This window comes from Bubalus kerabau, chromosome 21 (genome assembly GCF_029407905.1).
Source record: "Bubalus kerabau isolate K-KA32 ecotype Philippines breed swamp buffalo chromosome 21, PCC_UOA_SB_1v2, whole genome shotgun sequence".
NCBI lineage: Eukaryota > Metazoa > Chordata > Mammalia > Artiodactyla > Bovidae > Bubalus > Bubalus kerabau.
This window is the reverse complement of record NC_073644.1, coordinates 37,810,408-37,827,311: the sequence shown is the minus strand read 5'-3', so window position 1 is coordinate 37,827,311 and position 16,904 is coordinate 37,810,408. Positions and strand designations below refer to the sequence as shown.

Genomic DNA, 16,904 nt, shown 5'->3' with positions numbered 1-16,904 from the left:
GGAAAGTGCCATCTATTTGAGAGCATCGGGAATGGTGACATGAAGGACAGTGCATGGGGTGGGCTCTGGAGGAGAGGAAGGACAGAGCAGACACTGCAGACAGCAGTCAGCAGGGCAGGGCCGTAGGGGAGGAAGCACCAGGCGTTTTTCAGAGAATACTTCGTGGGATTAAATGAAACCTGAAAACATACATATGGAATCTTTGAGACCAGGCTGGGAAAGCTTACACTCGTTACACGTCGGTGAACAGTTCTTTAGCAAGGGCACAGGATTATTAGAAATAGCAGAACCTACTCTTTTTCTTTTTTGGCTGTGCACGCAGTTTGCAGGATCTTAGTTCCCCGATCAAGGATTGAACCCAGGCCATTGCAGTAAAAGTGCTGATTCCTAACCACTGGACCACCAGGGAACCCCCAGAATATGCATAATTCTTGTATTTTTAGGTTCACAATTACTCACAATTCACAATTATTCAATGTTAATGTTCAGCTCTGTGAATTTTGACGCACTGAACATACCCGTGGAACCAGCACCCAGATGAAAAACCAGAACATGAGCTTCCCTCCAGAGGCCAGGCACTCTGTCGCCAGAGGGAGGCACTCTTCTGGCTTGGTTTGCCTCATTTTGAATGTTATATAAATGGAATTGTGCAATAGGCATGGGCTTTCCAGGTGGCGCTAGTGGTAAAGAACCTGCCTGCCAGTGCAGGAGATGGAAGAGATTCGGGATTGCTCCCTAGGTTGGGAAGATCCCCTGGAAGAGGAAATGGCAGCCCACTCCAGTATTCTACCTGGAGCATCCCATGGACAGAGAAGCCTAGCGGGCTGCAGTCCACAGGGTCACGAAGAGTTGGACACGACTGAAGTGAGGCAGACATGCAGTAGGCACTCTGTTATATATAGCTTCTTTTGCTCAACATTGTGAGATTCTTTTATATTTTACATGAGTCGTGAAACACTCATTCTTTCGGTTGTATACAGGTTACGCTGGGTGACTCACCACAGTTGATTTATTCATCCTATTCACTGATTTCAGTTGCTGCTTTGAGCATTCTAGCTCATGCCTTTTAGTAGACATCTGTATACACTTTTGTTGGGTATGTATCTGGGAGTGAAATTGCTGAGTGCAGAGTTCAGCTTTAGTGGATACTAAGAGGCTGCATTTTAAGGCAATTTATTAACTATAAGAGGTCAAGTCAAAGAGATTAGAAAGGTGGGGGTGAGTCATCTGGCTTCTCTGATAATTCAGGTTCGAATGAACGAGTACCTCAATCAGAATAGAGGTGCTGGCAATAAAGAGGATGGAAGAAATGGTAACTTTTCTAGGATTTGTTTTTTGAGGAAGAGGGAAAAAGCAGAGATATTTTTAAGATGATGCCTTTAGTGGGAAAAGAGAAGACAGAAGAGCAGCAGACCTGCGTGTGGAGGGCAGACAAGACAGATGTGAACTGAGTGGAGGCCAGGCAAGTGCACCGTAGCAAACACAGAGCTGGGGTAGGAACGGGGACTTTATGCTGAGGCTTTGGAATATTTTTTCAGGAATGCTGATCACTGACCGAAGCAGCTGGTGTAGATAAAATCATGGAAGAAAATAATGAAGAGAATGGCAGAGAGGGCAGCGAGGCCAAGGACTGAGGGTTTGGCCTCAGGAGTCCTTGGTCACCTTCCAGGGAACAGCGTCCACAGAGCAGAGGGTTGAGCTGGAGCAAAAGCAGAGATGGCAGCACAAAGACAGGGAGTGCTAAGCTCAGGGTCACTGAGGGGCTGGGCTCTGGGAGCGGAGATTTTTTTTTTTTAAGCAAAGGAACATTTTCCCCAAAGATACAAGAATTCAGTAAATCATGTCACTTATGATTTGTGGTGCTGGGGGAGCCCAGTAGCTCTAGTTCTTCAAATCCTGCTAGCTCCAGGTGGTTCTAAGTCATCTGTGTAACAAGCTGCCCCTATCATTTTGCTAAGAAAAAAGAAAGAGAAGGGAAAAAAAAAATGAAAGCATTTTATTCAGATCTTCTCACTTTTTAATTGGATTGGGGGGATTGCTGTTGAGTTATATGAGCTCTTTATGGATATTGGCTATTAACCCCTCATCAGGTAAATGGTTTGCAAGTGTTTTCTGCTATTCAGTAGGTTGCCTCTTCATTTTGTTTCCTTTGCTGTGCAGAAGCTTTTTAGTTTGATATAGTCCCACTTGCTTATTCACAATTTTTTCTAATTTTCAGGCAATAACCTGTTACAGGTCCCTCCCCGCCCCGCCCCTGAAAATCAGACACCTTGTGCCCTGCCCTCACTGGGCTTTGCTCTGTGTTTTGAACCAGGAGGACGTGAGCTGTGAGGAGAAGCTGTACTTCGGCCTGAACGAGTACAGTAAATCTCTGCAGTGGGGAATCACAAGCCCCCTTCTGAGATGTGACGATACATTTGAAAAAATGGTGAACACGCTCTTGGAGAGGTAAATAAGGACCTTCAGCCTTGTCTTTAGCTGTTCTTGTTTGTCTGAACATGCCAAACGTCTTTCTGTCAGAGTCACAGGGAGTTTTGGTGGAGCCCAGGCTATGCAAATGACACTCAAGAGCAGAATAAATATAGCCTGTCTTGACATGACCTTTCACTCAGCTGGGTTTTCTATCATCATCCAGGACCAGCAAAGGAATCCAGTGACCCCGAGTGGGAAGGATAACCACCTTCCGTGCTCTGAATCATCTCCCAGGCAGGTCCACAGCTGCACCCAGAGATGATGCAGGCAGAGAGGGATTGGCTTATTAGAAGCCATTCCTCTGGGGTCTGGCCTCCCCCTCCCCACCATGCACCCCACACTTTTCTCCTCTTGTCTACCACAGGCAATCACCCTCAGTAAAGAAATGAAACTTTACTATGAGAGACTTGAAGTGTAAACTGGAGAACACTAAAGAATAATCAGATTGTTTGAGCTCAGTTCCAAGTGGCCCTCTTCCAGTCCCCGACTTTGGGGTAAAGTCTTACGACTCTGTCTCCTTTTTCTTCCTCAATTTCAAGTCAAACGCTGGAAGAGCAAAGGGATTTTCTGTTTTGTTTGTTCATTTTTTTTTCCCCTCTCTGATCTTTAACTACAGACTCAAAAAAAAGAGGCATAAGAATTTAACCTAATAGGGAATTCCACAGCAGTCCAGTGGTTAGGACCGTGATTCAATCTGTGGTCGGGGAACTGAGATCCCTCAAGCTGGGCATGGCCAAAAAAAATAAAAGAATTTAACCTAGTAGAGGTTCCTCCCTGTCCTCCACTACAGTATTCTGTCTGATCACCCAGTGATGGGGCAGTCAGGCACTCTGCGATGAGACGCATTCTTATTTTTAGTATCTCTAGTTCTTAACACTGTCTCTCATTGATCACAACCCATCTATTTAAAAGCTGCCCTATAAGATTGCTAAGAAAAAGAAATAAAGATGATCAGGGAGAAACGTCCTACCCAGCAAGTTATTGGGCGGTGTCAGGAAAAGGAACAGGCTTGCAGTGGGATTTTGTACTTTCGCAGCTGTTGGGTTTGAGAAGACGTAACAGACACTGTGATGTTAATCCCCTCATGGCACCTGTGATCTGAGATTTCTAAAACCACCTCATGAGTCTCCCTTCTAAGTGTTCCCCAGCCTCCTGTTCTATCCACCAGCTTGGAACCTATCTTTTCTTTCAGTAACATCTTGGAGTTTTATAACTCATATTTTAATGGACAGTCCCATCAGCTCCTATACAACTTTTGTAATCCTTACAAAAACTATGATTACAATTGAATACAAAAAAAAAAATTGGGAAAACTATTCACTTCTAAATTCATAGCTCTTTCAGTGTAAAATTTAAATGCCTGCATGTCAGATAGTAAAGAATCTGCCTGCAATGCGGGAGACCTGAGTTCATTCCCTGGGTTGGGAAAATCCCCTGGAAAAGGGATTGGCAACCCACTCCAGTATTCCTGCTTGGAGAATTCCATGGACAGAGGAGTCTGGTGGGCCACAGTCCATGGGGTCACAAAGAGTCAGACACGACTGAGCAACTAACACTTTCACTTTTCATATCAAAGTTACCCTTCGATCTAACTTTGGTTTTTGTACATGCCGCAGCGAAAAAAAACAGTAAGCCTTAAACTTGGATCATCTGTGCTCACTTCCTCCAGCCCAGGTCCCCCAGGCTCATAATAGCTATGATTTACTGAACACTTGAATGGACTGGTTCAGGAGGACCGATGGAACTAAAGGAGTTCTTTACTTTTCCCCAGTCTACTAAATCTGTACCACTTGAGAAGACATTGTCAAAGAACTGAATAAAATCCGCACTCTTGTCTCACTGACTGGATGATCTTAGGCAAGTAGCTGAATTTCTCCCAGTCTTTAAATCAGCATCCTTCCATGAGAAAGTGAATCAGAACCCAGGGAATCAATCCATGGTCTTTTCCAGCTCTAAGTACTTCAAAACCACAGTTAGTCATTTGCTGACCTGAACTGGTATTTGACCCTGGGCTTCCCTGTGCAAGGCTGGTGATGACTGTTTCACTTTAAATAGAATTATAAAGTGGAGCAAAGGTGAAATTGCCCTCTGGTCTACCCAGCTGCTAGGAGGCTGCCTGTGCCACCAGCCGGCATCCAGGAAGAACGTTCATAAACCCGCCATCCTTCTGCAGGCTCCACGGGAGGCCCAGCCAAGCTCCGATCCAGGCCTTGCTTTCCCCAGGCCTGCTTTCTTGACCAGCACCTCTTCAGGTCTGCAAGTGGGTCCTCTTTACCCATGTGTATTCCGTCTGTCTTCTGGCTGGGTCTTATGAGGAATAGCACATAAATGAGAGGTTTATTTTCTGCTTGCTCTGTAATTTTAAAAAAAAAAACAAAAAAAAAACAGCCGAGTTGGTCCAGTGGAAGGTGGTGAGCGGGGAATGTTGGGGTGAGTCAAGGACACCCCTGCTGTTTATTTCCCGGGACTCCTGCTGTTTATTTCCTGGGGTGAACCCAGGTGGATGGGAGACCACACCACTAGGGGATGCTATTTCTCCAGCCGGCTCCAAGCTTCCTCCATTTTTATGAGAAGATACTGTTATTGCCCTGACTCAATGGACGTGAGTTTGAGCAAATTCTAGGAGATGGTGAAGGACAGGAAAGCCTGATGTGCTACAGTCCCTGGGGTCGGAAAGACTCGGACACGACTTAGCGACTGAACAACAACAATTGTTATTGCTACAAGGGAGCTGACCTCAAATTAGCCATAATAATTACTCTTTTTACTCCTTATGCTTAACAGACATTACATTAATGTATCGGTTTCCTCAACTATAATTTTAAGTATCAGAGAAATAAGCTACCAAGCATTCTAACCCCAGGACAGCATCAAGAGCTTAGAATCTAGGGATGATCCTTTACGACTCTGTGGATAGTCTGAGCGGACCAGTGCTTCTCAAGATACAGTGTGGTACAAATCACCTGGGGACCTTGTCCAGGCTGTTTCTGATTCAGTGCACATTGGGTAGGAGGGTTTGGCACATCTGACAAGCTCCCCGGTGGTGATGCTGCTGATTTAGAGACCACTCTGGGAGAAGCTAGGATCCCTAGACTGTCCCTAAGCCTCTTGAACTCAAGGTACCTATCCCAGAAGGTGTTGTGAGCTCAGCTTTTCCTTCTAGTGATGTGGGCTCCAAGGTCATTCTGTTTTAAAAACTTTAATTTTGTGTTGGGGTATAGCCGATTAACAATGTTCTGATAGTTGCAGGTGAACAAGGAAGGGACTGAGCCATACATATGCATGTATCCATTCTCCCCCAAACTCCCCTCCCATCCAGGCTGCCACAGAACATTGAGCTGAGTTCCCTGTGCTCTACAGGAGGTCTCCAAGTTCATTCTTTTTTAACAAATTTATTGATTTTTAATTGAAGGATAGTTGCTTTACAATATTGCTTTGGTTTCTGCCATACATCACCATGAATCAGCCATATGTCTCCTCCCTCTTGAATCTCCCTCCTACCTGCCATCCCATCCTACCCCTCTGGGTTGTTACCAAACCTCAGTTTGAGTTCCCTGAGTCATAGAGCAAATTTCCTCCGGCTATTTTACAAACGGTAGTGTATATGCTTCCATGCTACTCTCTCCATTCGTCCCGCCTTCTCTTTCCTCCCCCTGACCCGTGTCCATAGTCTGTTCTCTATGTCTGCATCTCCACTGCTGCCCTGTGAATAGGTTCATCGGTACCATCTTTCTAGGTTCCATATATATGTGTTAATATCCGATATTTGTTTTTCTCTTTCTGACTTCACTCTGTATAATAGGCTCTAGGTTCATCCACCTTGTAAGAACTGACTCAAATCCAGGTCATTCTTGAGCTCAAGCCCACCACCCACCACTATCCGCTTCCCACCCTGCTGGGTCTCCATTCCTACCGCGCAGCCCTTGCGATCCCAGGCCCCACGGCCCCCACGCTAGTGCCCCTGTGTTCTGTTGAAGGTACCCAAGGCTGCATAGCATGGTGGTTCGCTGCTACCTCCTCATCCAGCAGTACTCGGAGGCCCTGATGGCTCTGACCACCGTGGCATCCCTGCGTGACCACAGCACACCAGAGACCCTCAACATCATGGATGACCTCCTCAGCTGCCCGGGGAAGAACCGCAGCGGGCGCGGACACATGCTCATTCTCCGGGTGCCCTCCGTGCAGCTGGCGATGCTGGCCAAGGAGCGGCTGCAGGAGGTGCGCGACAAGCTGGGGCTCCAGTACCGCTTCGAGGTGGTCCTGGGGAACCCCGCCTCTGAACTCAGCGTGGCAGCCCACTTTGTGGCGCGACTAAAGGTTAGCAATGGACAGACCTTCGCTCCGTTTTCTAGGACCCCCCACCCCTACCCCATGCAGGCGGCTCAGAGGCCTGCCGTTTGCTAGAGTTTCGCACAAGTGTCACGCGATCTTCGTGACAACGTTAAGGCTAAGCTAAGGGATGTGTCCGCCTGCCTAGTTGATTAACATTCGGTCTGGGTCCCCCATGCTAGTGCATGCATGCAGTTGGTCTTCCATGCTCTCCGACTGCAGGTGCAAAAAAAAAAGTGATGACCCAATTTCACCCCCTGTTTATTGACCTTGTTCAAGATTCATCTAGCCCACGGCCAACTGTTTTCTCAGAAAAAAAAAAAGGTAAGTTGTTCTCTCGGACCTCCGTGGGGGCACGCCTTTCAATATCATCCATTCACTGAATCTTTTCTGTCCACCCAGAGTCGGTAAAGTATCCTGTTTCTCTTCAGGGCTCACAGAGGACGACTGCCCACCCTCTTGCATGTGGATTCCCCAACAGTTTGCTGTCTCTTTGTACTTGCTTTGGCCCCAAGCGCGGGCTGGACTGAGACTCTTCCAAGCCTGTGCATGGCTAAGTCCCCCACCCCTCTGCACGGGGAAGGCATTGCTTTTTCTGAACCCCTCCTGTCAGGTGTGGTGGGCGGGGGAGACTTCTTTGATCAACTAACCTAAGTCCCTATCTCATGCCCCGCTCAGATTTTTCTGAGGACTCTTCTAATCCAATGTGTCCCAGCCCTTTGACAGCACTTTATGAAATTCTGCACACCGATAGGTACGGTACTGAGCAAGGTGCTCTCTGTCTGGGTTAGATCAACATGGTTTCTGAACCTTGCAGAAACTAAATACTGAGCTAACCTGGATAAAGAAAAGCCTACTTTGACACAAATTGTATAAAAAGAAAGCATGCAGTCTTAGAGGATTTACATTTCCATCTGGGCTGCAGTTTACCAACTGCAAAATGAGCGTTAGACTGCATGGTCTCTAAGGGCTATAATTTGAGCATTATTATTTCATATTCATAGAGCATTTTGCAAATGTAAACCTTTGTATTGCATTCTACTACCTAACTCAAATAATCCAAAATGCAGACAAAATGTCTTGTATTAGCTTGATACACAGTTGGAACAAATAAATCTGTCTAAACATAGAAGCTCCTGTATTTAGTGAAAGTTGTAACATTTACATTTCACATATGGATATATAGATATAATGTTCACAGTTTTGAATTAAAGTCATAGACCACAATATAGCAGTATTCCTGGGATAAGTAAGAAATGAGAATCCTGAAACTCTTCTTACAATACAACTTGTTAGTTATGAGACACTTTGAATGATGCTAATGATGAGGAATCTGGACAGGCAGGTAATCAGCACCGCTCTGTGAGGTCTCACACACCTACTGCAGGGAGATGTTCTAAAAGGCTATGAGGCTGCAAGGTCTTCTCTGGGTCTCCGTTGGCACTGACCCGGTGTAGCTGCTTAGAGTGTCTTAGGTCATTTGTTCAGACACTTACTGCTACTGCTACTGCTGCTGCTGCTGCTAAGTTGCTTCAGTCGTGTCTGACTCTGTGCGACCCCATAGACGGCAGCCCACCAGGCTCCCCCGTCCCTAGGATTCTCCAGACAAGAACACTGGAGTGGGTTGCCATTTCCTTCTCCACAGACACTTACTAATTCAGTGTAATCAGCAGTCTTTGATAATTTGCCCCCGTGGGCCATAGTTTGAAAACCAGTCAATAATTGAGGTTCCTACCTGGCTGCAAGCACATCAGAACCACCTGCAGGGCTTCCTGGGGCTGCTGGGGGTGTGCTGTGAAGAGATCTCAAGTGATTACTTCTCAAGCAGTTACACCTCAAGTCGCATGAGCAGTGGCCAAGCACCAGCTACACAGAAGAGACTTCCAGGGACTTCCTTGGTGGTCCAGTGGTTAAGACTCTGCCCTGTAATGCAGGAGTGCAGGTTTGATCCTCTTGGAACTAAGATCCCACGTGTGTGGGGGATGCCTTAAAAAAAAGAGAGTTTCCATATGTTCAAAATCCCTCAATCACATCAATCCATCTTTTTTATATTCCACCTTTTTTATTTTAAAAAATATTTATTTTTATTTATTTGTACCGGGTCTTTGTTTCTGCACACAGGATCTTTAGTTGGCAGCATGTGGAATCTAGTTCCCTGACCAGGGATCAAACCCAGGCCCCCTGCATTACAAGGTAGAATCTTAACCACTGGACCACCATGGAAGTCCCTATTTTCCACTGGTGTGGAAGTGAAAATTTAAAACGTTCGCATCCTTAGTAAGACTGCCACTTGCCAGGTGGTCTCTGTTTCACCTGCTGATCTCTAAATTATTAATACCAACTTCCTTCACCACTGACGAAACAGCACCAGGATGCCTTTTGTCTCTGCTGCTGCTGCTAAGTCGCTTCAGTCGTGTCGGACTCTGTGCGACCCCATAGACGGCAGCCCACCAGGCTCCTCCATCCATGGGATTTTCCATGCCTTTTGTCTCTAGCCTTGGGTAATATCCAGTGCCTCTTTTTCCATTAGGGGGCCTTATTTTTGTGCTTAGCCTTTAGGTATTGTGGTTAACTTCTAAGTGATAATAAGTACTTTGGAAGGATATAAGTTTATATCTAAATAAGTTAGTCTGTCCAGAAGGCCTGTGAAGCTTTCGTTAGATTTCCTTGACCTTGAACCCCATATGAGCCCCTAAGTCAATGCTCTCTCAGTCTTTCGTGTTGTTTTAACTGCTTCTGTAGGAAAAGCTCCCTGAGGGCATGATAGACCCGTAGAAGAACGGCAGCCATCCATCATCAGAAGTAGCAGTGTGACAGGAAAACATTACATAGTGGGTTTGCCTTGCTCTGATTGCTCAAGAGTAAAAGTGGAATCTGTTTAATCATTTTTTGAAAATAATTCTCCTTATTAAACACGACATCTATTCTTCCATCATTATAACCCAACCTCATTCTTGCTAGAACCATGAAATATATTTGGGGAGACCCCAGAGTCAGGGATCTCATAAGTCCAACAAGAAGGTTTATGAGTAAAATGATTCTTATTTGCAGAATTATTTGCTTTGACTTAGGTAATGTTCTAGTTCCCTTTGACATGAAAATATATGGAAAACTGAATTGGGGGTGGGGAGAAACTTTCTGCTAATGTCTTAATGTTTTTGACAGATTGGTTTTCTAAGACACAGAAAGTCTCTCAAACTTATAAATAGTCATGTAGATCCACTGAGTTCTCCTTGGCATAAAAATATATGACAAAAGATTGAGGTTTGGGGGCTCTTCCAGTTTTAAAAATTCTATGCATTTTACTTGAAGTAATTGTGGGTATATTTATTTCCAAGACTGGCTTTTATAGACATCAACAAACCAGTAACCAAACTCTGTTATATTATATCATATCATATCTTACCTGATATATTTCTTTTTATCCCATGTTGGTTTTAGCAAAGGAAATACCAGTCTATTTAAAAATAACATTATATGCATCTCCTAATACCTCACTTTTCAGTCCTTGTTCCCAAAAACATCATCAGAAATGTCAGTTCATTTCTTATAATTCCTGCTAGAAAGCTGATATAAATCACAATTAGATGCTACACACTTCATAAAAAGTAGTAGAAATCACCTTATCCACTTAAGAGATGGTTTATTTTCTTTCTGCTCTAGAATAGAAAAAAAAATCTGTAAGATCTTTTCACTTTCAAGCATCCTTCAAGTTGAGATTTTCTTCCTCTTGATAAATTCCTGTATGTGAGATTGTTCCATTTATTAAAGATATACATATGTGTGTATATGTATATTTCAGTTAATGTATAGAGGTGATTATATATAAGTTTTGCTGTGATTATTTTATCAGTCATTTATTAACCAAAATGGTCTTTTTCAATCAATCAATCCCAAGAGTCTTTCCATTATACAAAGAAAGTGTTGTACTTAAGAGCACTGAGTCAGGTAGTTTAAGTAGGGTTTCTGTAAGGTTTGGACCATTGGTGGGATATTTCACATTGTTTATTTCTTTGATGTGCATGGCTAATACATAATATATTCATTAAGATCTCCTGTTTACCCTATTGAGATAACGTGAAAGCCCACATTCTTCTAGAGTACTTGGTGTATTCTTTTCAGTAGCAATTAAAATACATGTACACACACAAACACACTTATTGGAAGTCATTTGGAAACACAGATGTGTGTAAAATCTGACTGTAGAAACAAAAAAGGTGGAAATTCAATGAGGGGTTTTAATTTTATTGTTGGGTCCCCTTCTACAGACCTGGAGAGGAAATGAAGCAGAAGAGTGGGTCCCTCGGACGTACCAGGATCTAGAAGGTCTGCCTTGTATTGTGATATTAACTGGCAAAGATCCTCTTGGAGAAACCTTTCCCAGGTACGATGCCAATCACTAATTCTCATTTTCCATTGGTTGCTTGGCTGAGCTGACGGTTAAAACTTAGCTGATGCTCACCCACTTCCTTCACTTGGCAAGTGAGAAGGCCGTTGTTTTACTCGGGGATGTAAGAAATTTAGCCTTCTTGGATTCTTTCAACTTTCCAGAGATTGCCTAGCAATTTGGGGAATGAGAGAGAAGCCCCGGAGGAGAAGTGTTTATGCATGAAAGCTGGGCAGCCAGAGGGGCAGGGAGGAGAAGCATTGCCCCCAAGAGGAGCTTTTTGGATGAAGTGTCTCTGTTAGGCTGCTGTTCCCTCAAGGATCTGGGGCCTGTGAGTTGGAAGGCAATAGCAAGAATAGTCATTGTTGTTTAGTTGCTCAGTTGTGTCCAGCTCTTTGGGGCCCTGATGGACTGTAGCCCGCCAGGCTCCTCTGTCCATGGGATTTTCCAGGAGTGGGTTGCCATTTCCTTCTCCAGGGGATTTTTCCAACCCAGGGATTAAACCCGAGTCTCCTGCATTGGCAGGCGGATTCTTTGCCACTGAGCCACCTGGGAAGCCCAAGAATAGTCACAGCATTCACTGAGTGCTTGCTGTGAGTTAAGTGAAGTGAACGTAGCTCAGTCATATCTGACTCTTTGCGACGCCATGGACTGTAGCCCCCAGGTTCCTCTGTGCATGGGATTTTCCAGGCAAGAATACTGAAGTGGGTAGCCATTCTCTTCTCCAGGGAATCTTTCCAACCCAGGGATCAAACCCAGGTCTCCTGCATTGCAGGCAGGTTCTTTACTGTCTGAACCACCAGGGCAGCCCACTGGGTATTGCTCTAAACACACTGCTTGTGCCATGTCATTCATTCCTTGCAATAACTGTCAGCTGGGCACTGTTGCTCTATTCCATGTGTGGAGAAAGTGAAGTGACTGTCCCGCGGCCCTAACAGCTAGGAGGCGGCAGCACTGAGGTTTACATCGAGGATCACCTCACATTTTGACCGCTGTCAGCCACACGTAAACGCTGCGCGCCTCACCAAAGACACCATTACTTTGTGCAGGTCTCTAAAGTACTGTGACCTCCGGTTAATTGATTCAAGCTACTTAACCCGCACGGCCTTGGAGCAGGAGATGGGGCTGGCCTGCTGCTACGTGTCCAAAGAGGTGATCCGGGGGCCCACTGCCGCCCTGGACCTCAGCGGCAAGGAGCAAGAGCGAGCCACGGCCAGCGAGAATGACACCGAGGAGCTGCTGATCGACCTGGAGAGACCCCAGAGTAACAGCAGCGCCATCACGGGAACTTCAGGTCAGTACTTTCTCTCTCCAGGGGTTGGGGCAGGAGAGAGGAAGGGGTAGAAGTAGGGAAGGCAGAGGCACCTGCTGCCTCCCATCCAGCTTTCAGAGCAGTGGTGGCTGACCTGGGCATCCCATCCAGACCTCAGTCCTGGGGAGATGTAGTTGACAAACGTTGAGTCATGAGCAGCCACAAGACATTTGCCTGGAAAGCACTTAATGAAGAGCTTGCTAATAGGCTAAATGCATGCATGCACGCTGTATGCTAAGTCACTTCAGTCATGTCCAATTCTTTGTGACCCTATGGACTGTAGCCTGCCAGGTTCCTCTGTTCAAGGGATTCTCCAGGCAAGAATACTGGAGTGGGTGGCCATTTCCTGCTCCAGGAGATCTTCCTGACCAATAGGCTAAATACAATAAGTAAATTTCATGAATCCTCACTAACACCACGTCTCCTAGTCTCTGCACCCTAATCATCTCATTATATTACACATCTGATATTTGCACAAAGGCCTTCTTTTCCTTCCAGACCCTGAAGTGGTTTGTGCTAATTGGCCTAGTACCTGGCACTGAGTGTGTGTTTGTTTGAACGGATGAATGAGTGACTTTTCCCCCAAGTACCTAAATGGCAAGTGTTTACATACGGAAGGCTACTCTGGGGCCACTGGTCGATTGGGATGATCCAGCCTACAGCCTACCAACTGCCCTCTTCTTATGTTACTGTGTGGCTGATGGCAGTGCCTGGCATGGATTTTCTTCTGCTAAATAGTATTAAGCAAATACAGCATTATTTCCAGGGCTTCCCAGGTGGCGCTAGTAGTAAAGAACCCGCCTGCCAATGCAGGAGACATGAGACGTCAGTTCAATCCCTGGGTAGACAAGCTCCTCTAGAGGAGGGCATGTCAACCCACTCCAGTATTCTTGCCTAGAGAATCTCCTGGACAGAGGAGGCTGGTGGGCTATGGTCCATGGGGTCGCAAAGAGTTGGACACGACTGAAGCAACTTACTCCCCACACACAGCATTATTTCCATTCTTTTTTCTGAGTGTGAAAGTTATAATAGAGTTTAATATAGAAAACTTGGAGAATGTAATGAAGTATAGAGAAGAGATGAAAAATGAAAATCCCACAACAGAGGGAACCACCATTCACATTCCTTCTGCCCCGTGTTTCCCTTCTTTTACCTCATGACACTGACTCACACACACGCGCGCGCACACACACACACACACACACACACCCCTTCTGAATGGAAAAGGCAGGTATCTGTGCCTGGAAGAGCGTGAGGACTGTCTTACGGAGGTCTGCTTCAGTCATGGGTCAGGGCTGTACCCCCCACCCTCTAACAACAGCCTCCCCAGTTCTGCCTGGTAGACCAGTTCAGAATAAAGGAGGGAGTTTGGGAAGATGGTAAAGGGTAACAGAGGAAGGGGAAGAACACACCTAGAAGCTTTTCCACACCAGCCAGCATCGGTGAGGGAGAGGAGGAAGGTGGAGCAGGGTGGGGGTGATTAGAGTCCACTTCCTTCCTGGGCTCCTTGATCAGCCCCCTCCCTCCCCTAGGCGTGGAGAGCTGCCCCACAGACTCTGGATTCTGGCCTTGCTCTCATGAACTCTGCTGTCTGGAGTTCCCCCTCCCCAATCTTGGAGGACCCAGGTGCTGCCCTCCTACACACACCACCCTACCCACCACCCCACCAACCTCCAGCTGACTTTCAGGGTCCTCAGAGGGTGCTCATTGCCCAAGGCATTCAGGCCAGAAGACTCAAGGGGCCTTGAAGGCAGAAGAAAACCGTCATGCAGAAATCAGCTGAGCAGCGGTGATGGGGTCAGGAGCCTCTGGTTACTGGCCCTTCACCTAGGAGCTCCCAAGGTTGGGATTTGCCTGGGAGGCACCAGTCTGAGCAGAAAGAGTCTTGTAATTCGATTCTGGTTTGTCTTCAAACCACTTGGTCGCTCAGTCGTGTCTGACTCTGTGACCCCATTGACTGTAGCCCTCCAGGCTCCTCTGTCCATGGGATTCTCCAGGCAAGAATACTGGAGTGGGTTGCCACGCCCTTATCTTCTCAACCCAGGGATGGAACCCAGGCCTCCTGCACTGCAGGTGGATTCTTTACCGTCTGAGCCACCAGGGAAGGGTGGGGGTGGGGGACATTTGCGGTGAGTTGGCTGCAGGTGAGCAGATCTCCGGCCCTGGGGTGTAGGGAGGGAGGAGGTTACGCCCCGCCTTTCCACGCTGGTCCGGTACGGGCATCTGTGGAAGGGGCTGCACCCTGGGGAGCTTGTCCACAGCCAGGAGGGTGGGGCCTGGGACCCCAGAAGGAGGCGAGTGCCAATGGACAGGATTTGGGTGTGGAGCGTGTGTTGGTCAGGGTTCTGGAGTGATTCGGACGGATTATCCAAACGACCTAACCAGCGGAGAGTTTAATAACCCGCGATGTACGAAGACGCGGGCAGGATGGAAAAAAGCAGCAGGAGGCGGCCGGGTGGTCGGTCCCAGGGCGCCGGGACTACCAGCGGCCTGAAGACGCGGGGAGGGTCGGACGTGGGTCCAGGTTTCTCCTGGCCGCCCGGAGGAAACCGGGAATAAGTGGCCATTTCCGAGCCCACACAGCAGCCAGGGCGGGGGAGAGGGGACGCGAGCGGGGCGGCAGGGCGCCAGGGGCAGAGGGGCGGCCCGAAGCCCGAGCGCCGCCTGGACCCCAGGGCTTCCCCCGGGGCAGGAGCGGCGGTGACAGCGCGGCGTGTGGGTCCTCTTTCAGGCTCCATCATGGAGAATGGGGTCAGCTCGTCCAGCACCGCCGACAAGTCCCAGAAGCCGCCCCCGACACCCAGCTTCCGGAGTCCGGTCCCCAACGCGGGGCTGGACGAGGGGCTCTCGGCCGGCCCGGCGGGACCCGGGGAGCCCCTAAAGCAGGAGTGCGACTCGCTGGGACCCCCGCTGGCCAGCAGCACCACCGCCAAGCCGTCGCCGTCGTCATCGGGGCCCGGGGCGCTGCCGTGGCCCGGGCCGCCGGGCCGGGCCGGCCGGCCCCCCCAGGCCGCGCTGCCCCCAGTGGTCATCCTGTCCAAGGCGGCCTACAGCCTTCTGGGCGCGCGGCGGGGCGGCAAGCTGCCGGCGGCCGCGGCCCTGCTGCCGCACCCCGACGTGGCCTGGGCCAGCCCGCTGCGCCCGCCGCCGCCCGCGCACGCCGGCCCCGAGGAGCAGTCGCTCTACTACCGCCGCTGGACGGCCGCGCGGCCGCACCACGCCGACCACGGCAACCCGCCAGACCCCGCCTCGGGCGCGCGGGCCTGCCACCCGCGCCGGCTCCTGCTGAGCGGGCCCCCCCAGGTAGAGGCAGGGGTTCGGGAGAGGGTTTGGGGTGGGGGACTGGGGTGGGGGAGTGGAGGTAGGGCGCGGGAGCAGGGGTCTGGGATTGGGGGGTCGGGGGTAGGGCGCGGGGGCGGGGGTCTGAAATTGGAGGATCGGGGATAGGGCGCAGGGGAAGGGGCTCTGGGGTTGCGGGGTCGGGGGGTCGGGGTAGGGCGCGGGTGCAGGGGTTCTGGGCTTCGGGGGTCGGAGGTAGGGCGTGGGGGCACGGGGTCTGGGGTTGGGGGTGTCTCGGGTCGGGGGGCGTCGAGGCCCCACTCAGAGATGGAAGGAGTCGTTGGAGAGCCCAGGTGTGACGTCCCTTTTCTCTTTTCCTCCCCCTCCCCGCCTACAATTCGACACCCGCCCCAGGTGGGGAAGACGGGCTCCTACCTGCAGTTCCTGAGGCTCCTCTTCCGCATGCTCATCCGGCTCTTGGAAGTGGACGTGTACGACGAAGCCGAGATCAACACCGGTGAGCGCCGGGCGTGGCGGTGCGGGCTATTAACACCACATCCCGGGGCTGTCCGCGGCCTCCAGAGGATTAGTGCAGGGTTATTGAGAAGTTAGAGGGCAGGAGCCAGCAAAGAGTTGTAAGAAGCCGTGACCGTTTAGGTCGGGGTGTGACTTCCCCTCCTTTGAACCCCGATCCCTACTGTGTCCCCCGAATCACTGGGCACAGAGGCATCTTATAAAGCCCGTCAGGTGGGTTCACTGCTCAGATGGTGACAGGTTTAAAATTAGTGGACTGCGGTGTTCTACGGCTTAAGGGTCCAGGGCACGTTTTATACTCCATCAGGGTAACCTTATGTTTTGCCTGCTGGCTGCAAGTGAAGGTGTGTGGATTACTACCCAAAGGAAAAACTTCCTTGAGCAGGACAGAACCCTGGCACCATCAACAGCCCCTTGGGACTGGCAGAAGGATGGAGGGCCTGGTGCTTGACAGGCCATCCCCAGCCTGCACCTCCTGCCCCCTTTCTTGGCCCTGCCACCCTGCTGTCGCTTGTGAGGAAGGCGGTTCCCCTCAGCCTGTCCAGCAGGGCGGGAGCGTGGGCATGAGCAGGGGTCAGCTAGCATTAGCCC

At 49.1% G+C, this 16,904-nt stretch overlaps 1 protein-coding gene across 1 annotated transcript in view; it reads left to right on the top strand.

The window, feature by feature from the left end:
- Window positions 1–16,904, top strand: part of GREB1L (GREB1 like retinoic acid receptor coactivator) — a 120,249-nt gene that overhangs the window by 86,709 nt on the left and 16,636 nt on the right. The window contains exons 18-23 of the mRNA XM_055559086.1: window positions 2,315–2,448; window positions 6,450–6,789; window positions 11,070–11,185; window positions 12,238–12,482; window positions 15,232–15,803; window positions 16,194–16,296. Of these exons, the coding sequence (XP_055415061.1) occupies window positions 2,315–2,448; window positions 6,450–6,789; window positions 11,070–11,185; window positions 12,238–12,482; window positions 15,232–15,803; window positions 16,194–16,296 (1,510 nt within the window). The remainder of the gene's footprint in view (window positions 1–2,314; window positions 2,449–6,449; window positions 6,790–11,069; window positions 11,186–12,237; window positions 12,483–15,231; window positions 15,804–16,193; window positions 16,297–16,904) is intronic.